Source organism: Pezoporus wallicus, unplaced genomic scaffold (genome assembly GCF_028554395.1).
Source record: "Pezoporus wallicus isolate ANWC-B61680 ecotype Strahan unplaced genomic scaffold, APGP_CSIRO_Pwel_v1 scaffold_2584, whole genome shotgun sequence".
NCBI classification, from domain to species: Eukaryota; Metazoa; Chordata; class Aves; order Psittaciformes; family Psittacidae; genus Pezoporus; species Pezoporus wallicus.
Genome location: NW_026642851.1, coordinates 1,536,311 through 1,554,976, shown reverse-complemented (window position 1 = coordinate 1,554,976; position 18,666 = coordinate 1,536,311). Strand labels below are relative to the sequence as shown.

Genomic DNA, 18,666 nt, shown 5'->3' with positions numbered 1-18,666 from the left:
CACCTTGCAGTTTTCATGCTGTACGTTTCTACCGTTCTTGGTCATCAGCATATCTAAAGTTTACGTGGCTTTAAATATACACTGAAAGAAATAGTGCAGCTCTTAAAAGGGTTTTACTAATCTCTTTCTGTCTCTCTGGGCTCATAACAACGCTGCTTCCTGCTTTACTGTTTTTATTAGTTCATCCTTTCTTTCATTCACTTACTCCTTTTATTCCTTTTTTTCAGGGTTTTTTGCCTCTAATGGAATTCATTTCTCTTGTCAGGTTTTCACGCTTACTGAGACTCCGGGAGATTAGTTTTAATATTCTATTATACTTATTTAAATATGGGTCTTTTTTCTGTGTTTTTTTCTTGATTTTTTTTTTTTAATATCCTTTTGGCTCTCTTGGGTGAAGACTCGGATCCCAGTATTTACATATTTGTGAATTTTTTTCTGGGCTGTTATCACAGCTATTTATGTTTACCACAAACCTGCCTCTGCTAGGTAAGAACAAGTCTGCAGCATTTTTTATCTTAGTTCCTCAAGATCTAAGGAAATGTTTATAATTTATTTTTCCTGTTGTCCAAAGAAATGTGTGGACAAAGGACTTGATGGGAAATACAGTATTGCTGAGGATCATGTTAAATCATGTGAAATAAATGCTCTTATTTTTCATAAGTAAGTGTTGAATAAATCAGTTGTTTTCATGTCACATTCAATTTTTGTTACATATCTTAGACCTTTTCGTTCATGCACAAGTGTACAATGTCTTTCATTAAAGGTATACCTTGCATTTTCCTCCCCCGCAGTGTCCTCTGTGCATACATAACTGCACAATGTTTTAATTTCAAATCTAAATTCCATTTTATTTTGTACAGTATTAATATGTTAACATAAGTACAGGGCTTATTTGATGCATGTTGTTGACCTCATAACCCCAGAGCCACCTAGACAGTACTCTGCTTGTGGGTACGCAATCCCATTGATGTTTCAGTGGGTTCATGGACATGCCCAGTGACCCTATTAAGCAGAACTTGGTGGCTGCTCCATGGGTCCTCCTGATGTGTGCTGTGCAGGGTCACAGATGGGCTCAGCTCTTCTGGGTGGAAAGCAAGACACAGACACAATAGTTCTTTACAAAGCTATGGTATAGAAAACAAAAGCAAAGTATGGGTCTTCCTTTACAGGAGCTTTCATTTCACTCCAGGCAATAAGCACGTAACTTTTAGCACTAGCTAAGCATCACACTAGGCTTTGTTAGACATGGAAGGTTAGATGTGGTTTGTTTGGGGTTTATGCCAGGGAGAGCAGATACTTGAAGGCAAATGCTGTGTTCTTACAGGGAATTTCTGAAGGTATTGTCACATTGCACAGGTCTCTGTGACAAAACAAGACAAAAAATACTTTGATCAGCTACTTGTGTTTCTCAGAGTTTTCCTTGAAGAGAGCCTGTGTCTCTTGAAAGCTGAAATCAAAGTAACTGTAAGCTTCCAGACAGAGGAAAAAAAAATCACAGAAAATTACATAGGTTCTTTTTATTTTATTCGAGGTAATGGACAGACAGTGAAAAGGAGCAAGGGGAAAGTGGAAGTGGTTCTGAAAGATACATGGTTAGAAGATCTTCATATTTGAAAGAACAAGCCTGTTTGGTGTTTTTTGCTTATACTTCATGTATTTGCAGTAGTTACAGCACTGGAAAAAGGTAATGATGTTAACATTCTTGTAAGAAAAGATTGCCTCAAATAAAACTTCAGAGGCAGCTGAATGAAAGAAGAAAATAAGGTTAAAATATGAAGCTTAATATCGCCAGGGGGCATCTGGTGTGTCAGTCAGATGAATGAGGTAAGCTGATTTATGCCCTACAAACTTTAGCCAAGGTGTTCCTGATGGTTTAATAGACTGCTGGCCTCCCACAGATCATTGCTGACTGCAAGGGAGATTTTGCTGAGGTGGAACTGCAGTCGTCTGCGTCTCCACTGCTTGTGAACACTCCACTGCTCCCAGGATGTTTATTTTTTGCCTTTTCCCTTTCTATTGATTTTTTGGTTGTATTTTCTTTGCCAGTTATAGTCAGCAAATGGCCGAGTAATAGATTTGTATTTCCAAGCTGTAGAGAGGATTTGATTTCGAAAATTATTTTTACCATTTGGAGCAGTTTAAAATTAGTTTTCCAGTTGCTTTTGCAGCTATTTTCTCCCCGTTTATGCTGCTTTGCTGCATTGTCCTGCTTGCTGTCTTTGATTCTCGGAAAGCAATGCTTTAGTGGTGACAGTGGGATACTGCCTCATTACAGGCTTCCTTGCCAGATGAGTTCCCCTAGTGCCAATTACTATGCAGCAGTGGACACTGCAATAGGTCAACCTGTACTTTTTGCTAGCCATTCTTTTTTTTTCACATGCATTGCTTCTGTCTAAAGCACTTCTTAGAGGCAAATTGTGCTCCTGCCTGGTAATTGTTGCTCTGCTATTCAGGGGCAACCAGGCAGGGGGATGTAGATATTCTCTAGATGTATGGAGCTCCACAGGGACCACTAACCTGGTGGTAGGGAACTTCAGGGCCAAGGCTATAGGAGATCACGAAAGGCTAAAGTTTCTAACTTTTTAGTTGCTTTGTCTCCAGAGGGCCAAATTGCTCCTTCACCTTTTGCATTTTTTCTACCCTCTGTATTTAGCCGAGGTGTAGCGCAGAGATTTTGTCTTCCAGAGCTAATGCTCTGACCAATTGAGGCAAACCTAAGCATGATGGTAACAGCCTCTCCCAGCCACAGGGTGTGCTCAGAAAGCAAAGATTAGTGAGCCGAGTACTGCAGTAACGCTGACCATGTCACTACTGCTCCCTGCTGTTGCGCCTTTCAGTTCATCCTTGCCCCTGCGGCTGGTGGTGGTGTCATACTTGGGCATGAGAGCTCGTGAATCAGATGGCGAGCAAGGGCTACATCTCCCCGATAGCTGAAAGAAGCTGTGTGGTGTGGCACAGCAACTGGAAAATAATTTTGAACTGCAACTTTAACCTGTGTCACTTGTTATTTAATTAAACATTAAGATATGTATGACAGGGTGGGAGTTAAACTTTGATGCATGCTGGGTGTTCTCTGAGGCACTGTGCTGAATTCTTTTTTCTGGCTGCTGGTGGTTTAACCCAATATGGCCTAGGGAGACTTTTCAGAAGTAAAAACCTCAAATCTGTAGTGTAAAGCCAAATGCAGGAGACCTTTGATCACCGGTTAAGTTCTAAGTATGAGCCTCTGAAATTTTGCAGTAAATCTGCCTATTATGTGTTCTTTGTGTGCATAATTATAAATTTGGAACAAAATTCTCTGTTGGCATCATCCTATGGTGTCAACAGAGCTTTTCATCCTGGGAATTTAAGCTAGTTGAAAGATTGGTTTGGTGTAACTATGAAGCTATGAATGGCACTTTTTGAAACACAAGTAATTCTGAAATATAACTAAAATGATAGTTTAAAAGTACATGTGGGAAAAGGCATAATTGAATTACAACACTGGCCACAATATAATATGACCCTGACAGTGTAATTGAGAAGAGAATTTTGCACTGTAGGAATGACAGTATCCCAGTTTCCTTTCCCTCTGATGCTCATGTTTGAGTTGGAATTTACCAACAGGTGATTAAACTGATGGAGACATAACTTTGGTGAGTCCTGCAAAGACGGTGTTTTTCAGATGAAAGTCTATCCTGGAAATATTGGTCATTGGTCTGGAAGTAAAGGTTTAGCATCTCTGTATGAGTACAGAAGCAACAAGATGACCAGGCTATCCTGACTGGTGCCTGAGATGGCTTCTACCCCTCTCAGGGCAGCTTTGGCCACAGCTCAGTTGCATTTGTTGCTCTGGCTGTCAGGATTCCTCTGCAAGGAATAAAACTGCCTTAAAAAGACTGGTGTTTGGCCATTTGCTTTCATTTTTGCTGCCTTAGAGAGTATCTTTGGTTATTTTCTTCCTCTCTTTGCAGAAGCTATAAAGCAATGACAGAATTTACCAGTGACACCAAGGAGAAATGGGAAGAAGTAAAGGGAGAGATTATGTGAGCCCTTTTAATACAAAGAACTGTAGTATAAGTTAAGAAGATTATTTTATCTTTGGCTCCTCTGACAGTTCCCCTGTTACATAAGTGTTCTGCTTTTTTGAGTTAGGTATTGCCTAAATGTCAGTCACAGCCATTTCCTGAAATAGGAACACCAAGTTTATTTAATTTGGGGGTTTAAGTATTTTCCATTTCAGAATAATAAATATATAAGATATGGGATCTCTTCTATGTAAATACTACATTCTGGAAATATACAAGAGTATGTTTAGCTATACTAAAAAATTCTTACTCATGATTTTAAGAGTAAAGCTTTGATTTTTGTCCTGACATTTCTACGGCAAGCTTTCATGTCAAAAGAAACCCACTGAAGATGTTGATTCATTGGAGAAGGGGTGAAATGTCATACTCTTAACTACATCTTTTCATTTTCCAAGCTCCTCCTAGAGAACTGACAGAAGAAGAAAAACAGCAAGTTCTCCATTCAGAAGAATTCCTGATATTTTTTGACCGGACAATACGTGTAATTGAGCGAGCTTTGGCTGAAGATTCAGACATCTTTTTTGACTACAGTGGCAGAGATGTAGAAGAGAAAGATGGGTCAGTTTGTGGTTGGTTTGGGGTTTGGTTTTTTTTGTTGTTGTGTTTTTCTTTTGTAAAATAATCTTTCTCAAAAGAATTCCAATGTCAGGAAGCATAACTTTTAAAACTAAATTAAATATTTTTATAGCTATGAAAAGGTAAAGATCTCTTTGTGAAGGCCTGTGTCACTTTGTTAACCAAAATTGTTTTGTAAAATAGCTTCATGCTTTATTGCTCTGGGTTGTTTGTTGGGTTGGTTTTGGTTTTTTTTTTGATATATTATTCAGAGGGTTTAATTTTTTTTGTTTCATTTTTGGGATGAAATTTCAAATTCTGAAGAAATAATTGAAATACATAAATGTATGTATACAGATGTATATGTACATGTGTATGCGTGCATTTCAGTGGTGTACATCTGTGTGCTTATATCATGGTATTTTTACAGATTCAAATTACTGTTGTTTATATTATATTACTGCCTTAGGTCTGTAAGGGATCCCACTATACTATGCATTGTGTGGATGAAAATAACGATCCTCCAAAGTGTTTGCAATCTAAATGCTTAAGACAAGAGGTGACAGGCTGTACATCCAGCAATTGATAGGGGAGTAGAAGCAACAAAACTTGTCAGTAGGAGAGGAAGTATTTAGGTTTCAACAGCTGTGTATCTGTTGAGCCTCATGGCAAATCAATAGCTGTGTCACACTGAAGTTACTTACTGGAGGTTACTGTAGAGCATCGCTGGGAGGAAGTGCTGTACCTTTAAGATTTATGGAGTCAGAAATAAGAGAGATTTGGTTATAGCTTGGAGGTGAAGACACAGAAAAGGGAGAGCTGAATGCCAGGGCAGGGTTCAGTTCTAAGAAACAAAGGTGGCAGAGGTGGCCTAGGATGATCCAGAAGAGTCAGGAAAGCAGTAGAAAATCATAAAATGTGTTTTTGTAAAAAAGATACAAAATCTGTTCCTCGGTGCAGATTTGTTACCAGCAGGGCAGCCAGCGAGAGCACTTAAATCAAGGTGACAGAATTCCACAGGCTGGACACGGATCTGAGAAGTGGTCAGAAACTCTTGCATTGCTTTTCACAGCATTTGAACCATGGTACTTCAAAAACTGTCACTTTGTTTGCATTCACACAGAGATGTTCAAGCAGGAGCCAACCTTTCCTTTAACCGTCAATTTTATGATGAACACTGGTCAAAGCATCGTGTCGTCACCTGTATGGATTGGTCTCTTCAGGTAAGATGTGAAGGTGGGACACGTTTTCCATATCCCTTCCAACTTCTCCCTAACAAAATACAGCCAGCCTCAGTTTGCCCTTTGTTCTGCAGTATGATGTTATTTTTTTAGCTAACAGCAGGGCCTTGGATGAGCAGATGCGTGTTTCTCCATAAAGAAAAGTCGTAGACGATAATGAAACTGTCATTATTTTGTATATGCTACTTTGCATCAAAGCCAGAACGTTGTACTAAAACTACAGGTTAACCAACCTACTAAGATGGAGTCTTGACTTTTGCTATCCTGCCACTCCTTCACCACATGGATATTTTTTTAGGACAAAAGGTTTAATATTAAAATAATTAAAATAATTTATTAAATATGTAGCAATTGATCTAATAAAGAATTATACATAATAATATATAACATAAAATTTAATAATAGGAATAAAAAATATTTTTCTAATATACTAAATCTCAACATTTGAAAGTATGTGAACAACTTGAAAAGAGGTCTTTTGAAGAATGCTGGGTCCTCTCTTCAGGTGGTGGAAGAGGCTGCAGCTGGGGGGCAGGGGGCTTGCTAAAGCACTATGCCTGGAATGGATCCAGTTTCTGTGCACAGCAAAGCATTGACATATTGCAAAATAAAACTGACGATAGACTTGCTTAAGCTTCCCAAAACCAATACAGCCACATTAGCACAGCACAGAAACTTAGTTACTTATTCCATTGGAGAGCTGTGATTAGCACACACACAGAGATCATCACAGGTCCTGTCAAATTCATTTGCTCTCAGTTTTGCTCCAGCCCCCCTCATCCTCTCTGCTTTGTCCCTGTTAGCCTGTTCCTAGGTTCCAGCCTCGAGCAAAGCAGCTGGTTTCCCTGGGGAGGAAACAGGGAGACTCTGTTCTGAGGTCCACAATGCAGGAGGGCATAGACTTGAAAAATGTGAATTCAAGCCATTCTGACTAGTTGGTCCCCAGCCCAGCGTGAGGTGTGCCCTGGTGTGGGTAGCAAAGATGTTACAGATGTAGCTCAGCCCAGTGCTAAGAGCAAGCTTTGCTTAGCCTAACCTTAGAAGTAGCTGCAGTTTCAGCACCAAGTTAGATCTGCATGTGGGCATAGTTTGTGTTTAAGGCTAAGTATGTAAATGGTGGGTGCAGGCTGGAGAGAAGCAGTGAATAAGGAGTGCAGTGACTCTCACATCTGCCCTTCTCTCCTTCCTCTTGAAGTGGCAGCAGGGCTGCTTCCATCCCTCTGAGTATTTTTCAGGTAAGGTGACAGCTGACCATGCAGGATGTGGCAGGCTGCAGGGAGGAGAGGAGCTGGAGGGTCCCACCAAGCATTGCTGATAGGCACTGGCAGGTCTGGCTGTCTGGCCAGGTGTGGTGCACAACAGTCAGCTGCAGAGAGGTTTCTTGCAATATCCAGCTTGCGCCCCATGTGCGAAATGAAGGATTTAAATCTTTGCTTTCATACACAATATCAGCTTAACAACAGGTATGCACTGCCGTGCCGTGGGTGGCCTTTAAGCACATATGGATTTCCACGGAAATCAAATATAAGCCTGAGGAAACACTTATCTTAGGTTGTTCACTTGTTCAGGGGCTGGAAATTACATGGAATTCTTATCTGATATTTTCCTAACAGGCAGCTCTTACTGTATTCCCAGGGCAGCAAGAAGAAAAGCCGCCTCAGAAGAGCACTGCCAAATGTAATTGCTCAGCCCCTGGGGCTCGAAGGCATGTTTTACTTCCCACCTCTTTGTTCCAGGGTGGCCCCTCCTGCCTTCCCCTCCGTTAACTCCTCATGCTCAGCTCCCTGGCACCCCAGCAGGGGCTCCTCCACCCCGTCAGCTTCTCCATGCTGTGGGGCTTCTGCTTGTCCCCCTGTGATAGCTTGGGAGTAGGGATTAGCCTCCTCTCTTGCGTGCTTTGAGGTATATCACGTGGCAGGAGCTGGACAGATGTATTTCACCTAACCGCTAGCTCCGCTTCGCTCCCATGCTTCAGGACATGGCAGTGTCCCATATGTTGAAGGACAACTTGAATAATCATGGGAACTGCAGAACACATTGCTCAATTGTCTGTGATAAAGCTGTTGCTGCAAAACAGCCTGGAGTCAGACAGAAGCTTGATCAAACAAAGGACCTTGATGCATTGATAAAGCAAGTTATTCTGTTCTCAGTCACATGTAAAATACAGTCCCAAACTTGTGGAATCATTCATACTATTAAAGCCAACCCACTAGCCCCCTGATTCTTTTGCAGAGAAAAGGGAAAATGGCTTAGATGTGTCAATAATGGTCTAAGGGAAAGACTGAACAGACAGTGTAAACAGAGAGAGCGGGATCACCTTGTTCTGTCCATGAGAAGGTAATCTTAGCTCATCTAAAGCTAAGAAAACCACAGTCTCAGGGATACTCAAGGCCACTTCCCAAGCACCATTTCCTTGTTGTTTTCAGTTGTATTCACAGGACATCTAGGCACCTGGTGAGGACTGAAACTCTGTAAATGCAAGTAGCTTGAGTGAAGCACTAAATGTGCAACACCAGCATGGCATTAGGGTGCTGCTCTTAGCTCTGGTTTCTTTAAAGTCAAAAAACCTCATAATGGTGTTGCCCAGCAAGGTATGACCCCAGCATCTGTGTAAACTTGAAACTGTATTTACAGTAAGATGCATAAACTGTGATTGCAAAACCTACGTGTAGACCAGCAAGATTTGAGCCAGTGTTTGTTTATGACCAGACATGCTGCCAATCAGAACATGCTTGCTAAACTTTCCAGGAGCGAGAACCAACCCCAAGATGTTTCTAAATTTGTGCTTCAGACCTGGTCACACACCCTACCTGGCTGCAATCATTCTGGTAGAAGGACTTGTTGCTTTTACCTGCCAAGGTATCTACCCCTTCATGGGTGCGGGCTTAGCTGCTCACGTGAATGGTACCTAACCTGTTCGGCCAAAACAAGATGCCCTGACAAAAGCCTGCTGCGTATGCTGTTTACTTGGACCTACACCAACGCAGAATGAAAAGGTCCAAGGAAGAAGCTGAGCTCAATGTTCAGAGGTGGTTGTAATCTCTGTCATGAGAGAGAGAAATAGGTAAGATGGATGAGAGCAGTGGAGGGCAGGCTGACACAAACCTGTGCCAGCACAGCCTGTGTCCAGAGAGGCGGTGTCTCAGGTGTGGCGTTAAACCACTGTTAAGTACCTCTCACTTCTTGAAGTCTGCTGCATGCTCTAAATCCTGTACAAGTGGTGTGGGTGCTAAACTGCCCTCGCAAACTGTGTCAGCAGCCTGGGTCTGCTGCGTTGTAGGTACAACCCAGTCAGAGCTGCCTCAGAATGGGAAAGAAGTGGCTATGGTAGCCACATGTCATTGCTGGTTTTCCCACATGTGGGTACAGGCTCACTTGGAATGGTGAACTTAAATAGTAAAATCATCAGCTCCATGATGTATTATCCATGGAAGTGTGCACAAAGTGGCAAAGAACAGCTGCTGATGGTAAAAGTTATAGCTGCGCACATTATTTCTTCCAAATTGATTTTGAGAGCAGAGAGGTTCAAACCCCAATACTAATAAGGGGGAGGCAGGGGGGTTATAATTGGTAAAATGCCTGTTATGGACCAAATTGGAGCAATGTAGAGATATCCCAGCTGCTCCAACCAATGAGCCAGCTTCATTTGGAGCTTGGCTCAGATGCCTCTATACAAATGCCCATAGCATGGGGAACAAACAAGAGGAATTAGAGATGTGTGCACGTGTACAGGGGTATGATATAACAGGCATCACAGAAACGTGGTGGGATGGCTCCCATGGCTGGAGTGTTGGAATGGAAGGTTACAGGCTCTTTAGGAAGGACAGGCCTGGCAGGTGGGGAGAGGGAGTTGCCCTTTATGTTAGGGATAGGCTGGAGAGTATGGAACTCTGTCTGGGGACAGGTGAGCAGTCCACAGAGTTTGTGGGTCAGGGTTAAAGGGAATATAGCTACGGGAGACATTACTGTGGGGATCTGTTACAGACCGCCTGATCAAGGAGAACCTGCGGATGAAGCACTCCATAGACAGATAGGAAAAGCCTCACGCTCGCAGGCCCTTGTTCTCATGGGTGACTTCAACCACCCTGACTTCTGTTGGAACGATGGTATGGCCTGGCACAAGCAATCCAGGAGGTTCCTCAATTGTGTAGAAGACAACTTCCTTCTGCAAGTAATAGAGGAGCCGACAAGGAGAGGTGCCATGCTTGACCTCGTGCTCACCAACAGGGAAGGGCTCGTTAGAAATGTGACGCTGCAGGGCAGCCTTGGATGCAGCGATCATGATATGGTCGAATTTGAGATCCTCAGGACAGTGAGAAGAGCGTGCAGCAAGCTCACTGCCCTGGACTTCAAGAGAGCAGACTTTGGCCTCTTCAGGAACCTGCTTAGTAGGTTCCATGGGATATAGCCCTAGAGGGCAGGGGGGCCCAAGACTGTTGGTTGATATTCAAGGATCACCTGCTACAAGCTCAGGAGTGTTGCATCCCAACCAGAAGGAAGTGCAGCAGGAGGGCCAGGAGACCTCCTTGGATGGATAAGGAGCTCCTGAGGAAAATTCAAATGAAAAAAGAGGCTTATAATAAGTGGAAGCAAGGACAGGTGGCATGGGAAGAGTACAGGGGTGTTGTCCGGGAAGCTAGGGACCAGGTTAGGAAAGCTAAGGCCCAGTTAGAATTAAATTTAGCTAGAGGTATTAAAGATAACAGGAAGGGATTCTACAGGTACATAGCAAATAAAAAACAGACTAGGGACAACGTAGGCCCCCTCAGGAAGCTCTCGGGAGAGCTGGCTACACGGGATTTGGAGAAGGCTGAGGTTCTGAATGACTTCTTTGCCTCAGTCTTCACTGGCAAAGGCTCTGACCAAACCACCCAAGTCTTGGAAGGCAGATGCAGGGACTGTGAGAATGAAGACCTTGCGCCCACTGTAGAAGAGGAACTGGTTCGAGACCATCTTAAAAATCTGAATGTACACAAGTCCATGGGTCCTGATGAAATCCATCCACAGGTCCTGAAGGAGCTGGTGAATGAAGTTGTGAAGCCGCTGTCCATCATATTTGAGAAATCATGGCAGTCAGGTGAAGTTCCAGATGACTGGAAAAAGGGAAATATAACCCCCATTTTCAAGAAGGGGAAAATGGATGACCGGGGGAATTACAGAGCAGTCAGTCTCACCTCTGTGCCTGGCAAAATCTTGGAGCAGATTTTCCTGGATGGCATGCTAAGGCACATGAAAATCAACAAGGTGCTTGGTGACAGCCAGCATGGCTTCACTAAGGGCAAATCCTGCCTGACCAATTTGGTGGCCTTCTATGATGGGGCTACAGAACTGATGGACAGGGGTAGAGCAGTTGATGTCATCTACCTGGACTTGTGCAAAGCGTTCGACACTGTCCCACACGACATCCTTGTCTCTAAATTGGAGTGACATCAATTTGATGGATGGACCACTCGGTGGATAAAGAACTGGCTGGATGGCTGCATGCAAAGAGTTGTGGTCAATGGCTCAATGTCTGGCTGGAGACCAGTAACAAGTGATGTCCTTCAGGGATCAGTGTTGGGAAGGGTCTTGTTCAACATCTTCATCGCTGACATGGACAGTGGGATTGAGTGCACCCTCAGCAAGTTTGCCGATGACACCAAGCTGTGTGGTTCGATTGATACGCTGGAGGGAAGGAATGCCATCCAGAGGGACATTGACACACTTGTGAGGTGGGCTGATGCCAACCTCATGAAGTTCAACCAAGCCAAGTGCAAGGTCCTACACCTGGGTCAGAGCAGTCCCAGGCACAGCTACAGGTTGGGCAGGGAAGAGATTCAGAGCAGCCCTAAAGAGAAGGACTTGGGGGTGTTGGTTGATAAGAAAATGAACATGGGCCGGCTTCAGTGTGCGCTTGCAGCCCAGAAAGCCAACCGTATCCTGGGCTGCATCAAAAGGAGCGTGACCAGCAGGTCGAAGGAGGTGATCCTGCCCCTCTACGCTGCTCTTGTGAGACCTCACTTGCAGTATTGTGTGCAGTTCTGGTGTCCTCAACATAAAAAGGACATGGAACTGTTGGAACAAGTCCAGAGGAGGGCCATGAGGATGATCAGGGGACTGGAGCACCTCCTGTATGAAGACAGGCTGAGAAAGTTGAGGCTGTTCAGCCTGGAGAAGAGAAGGCTGCATGGAGACCTCATAGCAGCCTTCCAGTATCTGAAGGGGGCCTATAGGGATGCTGGAGAGGGACGCTTCATTAGAGATTGTAGTGATAGGACAAGGAGTAACGGGTTAAAACTTAAACAGGGGAAGTTTAGATTGGATACAAGAAGGAAATTCTTTCCTGTTAGGGTGGTGAGGCACTGGAATGGGTTGCCCAGGGAGGTTGTGAATGCTCCATCCCTGGCAGTGTTCAAGACCAGGTTGGATGAGGCCTTGGGTGATATGATTTAGCGTAAGGTGTCCCTGCCCATGGCAGGGGCGTTGGAACTAGATGATCTTAAGGTCCTTTCCAACCCTAATTATTCTATGATTCTATGATTCTAAATTCACAGCTCCCAATAGCACTATTGGTAGTTTCTTTGTCCTACTTCTTTTACATCTACCAGCTGCATTGTCCCCATGTAAAGTGGTGAATGGTTTGTCAGGAATTTACCTGGAAGAGACAAAAAGGTGACAATGATTTGCAGAGATCATTGAGAAATTTTGAGGGAAAGAATTGCATAAGCTCCTCTGCCTTACTTTGACTATTCAGAGGACAGAGGCTAACAGAGGTGCCTAGTGTCAGACACAGAGAGTGGATAACTGGGTGCTATTGCATAGGCAGAAAGTAATTTGTGTTTTGTGGGCAAATTGTTACTTCTCATGGTGTTTTAAAATCATATAAGGTTGTCAACAGAATGTGAATATTTGATTTATGGTATTGTGTGTTATGGGGGTTGGACTAGATGACCTTTGAAGGTCCCTTCCAACCCAAACTGTTCTATGATTCTATATAGACACATGCATAAACAGAGCAAGCATATGTGTGAGTTGCATATCTACTTTTAAACAGCAGTGGATAATGGGTGTGCAAGAAAATATGGATCTGATTTTAGAGTGCTCATTGCATCAATCTTACTGAGTCAGTGGAATCTGAGGTCACCCTGTGCTTTACAAAATGACCTCAGCATCTTGCAAAATTGAGCTTCTGTGAAGAAAATGTTTTGCTTGCTATTTGAATCATCAAGAAGAGCTTTCAAGTTTATTCTATGCATAAGTGAAAAGGAAGGGTGCATAATGAAATGAGTTTTCAGGAATGCTGAAAAAAACTGAATTTCAAAATAAAAGCAAGTCAATGCTGTGGTCATAGTTTTTTTCATTATCAAAATCAATTAAGACGATGGTTTGTCCCTAAAGAAATGGTTAAGTAAATACATTAGAATTACTCAAGCTTTCAGATTTTTCCTCTTCTTTGCTTTGCATTCTATTTATGAATATCCTGTTTGATGTTTTTACTGAGAATTACCTGCAGAAAATAACATTGCCTTTGTGGTATATGAGAATAACTGCTAGAAACCAAGGAGCAGGGGCTTTAAGGATGTCAGGGACAAGTAAAATATAAAATCAAAATGAAGCTGAATACTATGATTGGACTAGTGTGTATTATAATTAAAACCAGATATTGCACATTTAGTGTAGATTATTTCTGTCTCATCTGGTTTTCCATAGATTCTTCATCATCTGTCTTACTTCATTTGCTTTTTCTTTCTAGTACCCTGAGTTGATGGTTGCATCTTATAACAATAATGAAGATGCTCCACATGAGCCTGATGGGGTAGCCTTGGTATGGAACATGAAGTTCAAGAAAACCACACCAGAATATGTTTTCCATTGTCAGGTAAGACTGAGGAAGCCATTAATTTCATGCTAGACAAAACAGTTTACTACATGATGCATCTTTCCAATGTTTATATGAAGGGGTTGAGGTTAAAAATTGGCATTTTTGGAAAAAGTACAAGTGGCAATCCAATGGTTTTCGAAGGCAACCAGCCTTCTCAAACAATACTGAAAGCCTGTCAGGGCTGCATGTCATTCTTTGTCTATTTAAAACAGTCCCTAGGAGATTTAGTTTATAAAGCCCTTGCACTTATGAAGTAACTGTGGTGTACCACTTCCTCATCCAGGCAGCAGCATATGCTTTCCCACCCACGTTAGCTTCCTTGCGTCCTTTTGCACTCCAAGCTGCCTACCCTTCCTTTGGTTCTGCTCAATATCATGTTTTGCCTTTAAAACTGAGAAGTACACTTTGCATTTCAGGGCATGTGTCTTACTAACAGCACCATAAAAATGGTCTTGGTTACAAGGACTACTCTACCAGTTACTGTTTGACTGTCCTTTAGGTTATTAAACCAGTGCTTCACTTGACTCAGGGCTACTTTATGATCATGCTATTTTACATGTTTATGGGCAGCTCAAATATAGGTGGGTGTTTTATTTCTGTAGGTCTGTTTACTCCTCTTTTGCCGCTGCTTTTGCGTGTGAAGTGGCAGAGCCTTGTATTGACGAAATGTCAATTTCTCATTGGTTCTATCTCCATCAAACTATCCAAACTGTGGAGCAGGGCTTGGGCCAAATTTCCAACCTCTTCATTAATATCCTTTTGTGGTAATTAAATACAGGAAGTAGTATTCAAAAAGCCATATGGAAAAGTTTCAGCAAGTAGAACTTAACAATCAGAGATTAGTAAAATGCAGATTATTCTGCGGTAAAAAATTGCTTCTCTTGGAAGGATATGTATTACCTGGCTAATTGTGTAAGCTAAGTGTCATTTTACATTCAAGGACCAAACATCTTTTTGAACTAAACTTATGTTTGGACTTGGGTACATTATCAGATATAACATAGTGGGAGGGAGTTGCTGGAATTGAAGTTACCGCTTCAACCCGATTAAGTAACCTTTAATTCTGGGCATGTTTTTCTAATTTGCTATACTGAAAAACAACTTCACAAGGAATCTAGGCCTGCACAGCAAATATGCCATACAGATTTATATACATATATATGTATGTGTGTGTGTGTATACTACCTTTGAAATGAGAACTTGTATTTTTCTGGATATCATATTCAGCAGACAGATGTGTTCTTTCAGACTGCTTAAGATGTTAGCTCAGATCCCATGTTCAAATTCTTCTAGGACGCACATGCAGCTTAACATGAAACAAAAAAATACTCAAGAGGAGAGATTGCCCATCGTCCTTCAACTAGATTGATTTCGCAAGATAATAACCAGATTCATGGTAGCCCTTCCGAGTACACAAAGGCGAGATTGACTACAGACATAACAATGAGCTCTGCTAACTAAAAATTCTATCTAGTTTTAAAAGCAGGTACACTTAAGCAAGGGAGGTATCATTCACTAAATTGGAAGTTTTGAGACAGGCTATACTCTCCATTAGAAAAATATATGTACGACGAAGTCAGGGTGAGAGATTTGTCCTGGCTATGCTTCTAATTCTTCCATTAAATTGGATGGCCACCTTTTTAGAACTGGAACCTTAAAAACTGAGAATTGAAACACACATAAAACATTGTGCTTTCACATGCATCCTGGATTCATCATCTTCTAGTAAAATGAAACCAGTTCTTCTGTCCATGGGAAGTACTTATTTTCTTGGTCAAACTGTCCACAGATAATTTGCATTATAAGCCCATTACAAGTTGGAACCGTGTTTGAACCACCATTATGGGGCTTCTGACATATGGAATGTTTTCTGCATCTCAGGTCAGATGGGGATACCCACATGGGATTAAATAGGGAAGCAAAAAGCGTGACACTTGGTCTTTTGAACAGAGGTTTTGTCCTGACTCAGATGGAAAATAAGAAAAAAATTAGCTCAGAGTCTGGTATTCAGTTCTGTAGATCATCATGTTATTCTGTTAGTGAAAGCTAAGTGTATTATTAGTCAGCCCCATATCGTTTCTATTACCATTTTGCAAGAGAAACATTCCCTTATTCACTCCTGATTCAGTCAGTTCTCTAGGTCTTCTGTAAGACAGGCTCAATTTTAATTCTGAAATACATGACCTTATAACACTCTAGCCCAGTATCTAGAGGTGAACACACACCTTATCATTACAGCCTGGTTGCCCAGATATGATGCACGCAGTACTTTGAGCGTCTTTTCCTCATAGACTTCTCTTTTCCTTTCCAAAGACTTTCTGTAAAAACATGGGTCTTAATAAATACTGTATGGTGCAGACTAATAGACCTTTTGCCTTTCAATATGTGGTCTCACAGACTGAGATACAAGCAAGTAGAAACTCATTTCAGGTGTGACTGTCAAGGAACTCATGCAAGCCACTTCTGAGAAGCCAAATTAATAAATAGGTTTAAAAGCCATTTCTGAGGAACTTCTAAGAAATTGTACCTCAGAAGTTCAGATAACATCAATAGAAATAGAGACATGAAACGTCTCTGGACAGCTGAAGAGCTGACTGAACTTCAGCAAACGGAACTTCAGATGCCTCTTGTGCATATCTGGTAAATTCTTGAAGCTTGGAACTGTAATGTTTTTCTGTCTTTCCTGATATATTACACAGATTTAAGTGAGATAATTATGGTGGGATTTCTTAATTTTCTTTATGTCTTTCTGTGACTTTCTGTAATCTTGCACAGGATCATTGAAATTGTCGTAATCAGAAGAGGCTTTCCCAGTGCCTCCACTGAAAGTTGGCAGAACCCACGTGCTTCAACTAAAGCTGTCTATCAGCCATGGTAGATAATGATGCAAAAATCTACCAGCAATGTTTTTTCCTAATTTCAGTCAGCAAAACAATTGATTTAAGTCCTCAAACATGAGGTATTATGCATTCTGGAAATATGACATTCTTGCCCAATTTAAAGTCATATTAAGTTGTTGGCTTTTTTGTAGGTCATAATAAATTTCATAGCTTTAGAATATGTTTTGCTACAAATTCTGGGTTCAATTTTAGTCAATATGCATTAAGGAGAAAATAACTATCAGCCAAGTGGACTTGTTTATTTATTAATTCATATGAACCGCCATATGATCTATCAGATCTTTTCTAAACAAAACTGGTTTCTACTCTTTCCTCCTGTGGAATATTCCTTTTCTTCTACTTGTTTTATTTTTGCCCTTCTTTGGGTTTTTAGATTTCTACTTTATTTAGTGATGTGCTGACAGTATTTTAGCTGGGACTCTAGCAGATTTTTTCCTCTATAGCTCATCATACATCTCTTTACCACAGGGTTAGAAATGGGAAAGCAAAAAATAGTGAGGGATTGGGCAATTTGTTCATTTATTTTCCTATGCAAGCAAAAAAAAATGTTGTCTCAAGCAAAATCAAAGCGGAAAGGTGATACCATTCGCCAGAGGAATGAACACTCAATACTTTCCTTAGGTAGTGAGGGATAAATGTAACATGCAGTTAATACTGTAGAGTGCAGACTGGGAATGTCATTGCAGGGAAGAGTCAGGGACGTCCTCTGCCCACAACCTGGAGCATCACAAACTCTTGCTGTAATTCAGTGCATTCCAAAGACAAAACCCAAGCCTTTCAGAAGTACTTTATGAGGCCCTGGGTGAGTCATCCCTGGTTGGGTTGGTTTGGCAGTATCCAGAGAGGGAATGAATTCCAGCAACAACATGGAAATCACATTGACTTTCCCTTGGTTTGGTGGGAGAATTTTAAGCAGTGGTTCACACTGCTTCTCTCAGCTACTGTCGGTCTGCGTTTTGGTGGGGATGGCAAGCCCTAAAATAGTATGGCATGGTTATTGATTATATGACTCAACATGAGCTCAATCCTATATCAGTTTATGCAATGCATGGAGCTGGCCTGAATTACTCATTGCTAGAGTAGCATCAACAATACTTCTCAGTCTTTCTTAGAAAGAAATGTCCATTGTGTGCTTTTTCACTGATCAAAAAAATTAAAATCTACATTACCCATTAATTATGAGGATTATTTGTAATGCAATGCCCATTGTTTGTGTACTGCTAGTCATCTCTGCCCACAATATTGCCTCTGTTTCCTGGTGGTCTGATCTAAGCTTTCTAAGCCAAAGTGACCTGAAGAAGTATGTGAAACTTTGCACCAACATTTCTGGTTGAGTGAGGCAAATGAGAACACAGACTGTGTTTGCAATAAATTGGCTAGTTTAAGGCTGAGCTATCATACCATTCCCTTCAGCAGGGCCTGTTAGCATGGCTGCAGCACTGCTCTTATACCAGATCTCATAGCTTTTGGGTTAGAGCTGATCTGGAGACACAGGTCACAAGAAAAAGAAATAATGTAGTGGACTTGGGGATATTACAAACCATTTCCTTTCTTCTGGAACTAAAGAGGGTTTATTAAAGTTGGTTGAGGTATCTGGATCTCAGCTTCAAGCATCCATCATTTCAGGAAAGGAGGCATGGGAAAAGACAGCTAAAGATATTATTTTCATGCAAATAAACCAAACGTAATGTTGCTTTCTTTTTTTGGAGGCCTCCGCATTGTGTTTGAGAAGTTTGATGAATTCTGCTTTACTACACCCAATCTAATGATAGCAGCAACAGAAAGAATGACTACATTGACTGCATTTTGATTTATTAGAGATTATTTCCTGATCTATTAATTTCCTCTTTCTCAACTACGTCTTTTTCAACTGTCTCAAAAGGGCAGTGAGAAATTCAAATCTGACACTTAGAAGTAACACCATTCAGCGTATTTTTAAGGAAGGAGAGCACACGTGAAGTAGCTTTTATTTGAGGAAGCAGTTCTTTCAAGGAGTCAGAAATGACTTTAGCATTAACATTTAAGAGTTCTTTCAAGGAGTC

The 18,666-nt window shown here is 41.6% G+C and overlaps 1 protein-coding gene across 14 annotated transcripts in view; it reads left to right on the top strand.

Moving 5' to 3' along the window:
- Positions 1–18,666, top strand: part of DYNC1I1 (dynein cytoplasmic 1 intermediate chain 1) — a 192,579-nt gene that overhangs the window by 106,479 nt on the left and 67,434 nt on the right. For all 14 annotated transcript variants that reach the window (XM_057432592.1, XM_057432589.1, XM_057432596.1 and 11 more), the window contains 3 exons: positions 4,463–4,625; positions 5,746–5,845; positions 13,596–13,721. In XM_057432592.1, coding sequence (XP_057288575.1) covers positions 4,463–4,625; positions 5,746–5,845; positions 13,596–13,721 — 389 coding nt within the window. The remainder of the gene's footprint in view (positions 1–4,462; positions 4,626–5,745; positions 5,846–13,595; positions 13,722–18,666) is intronic.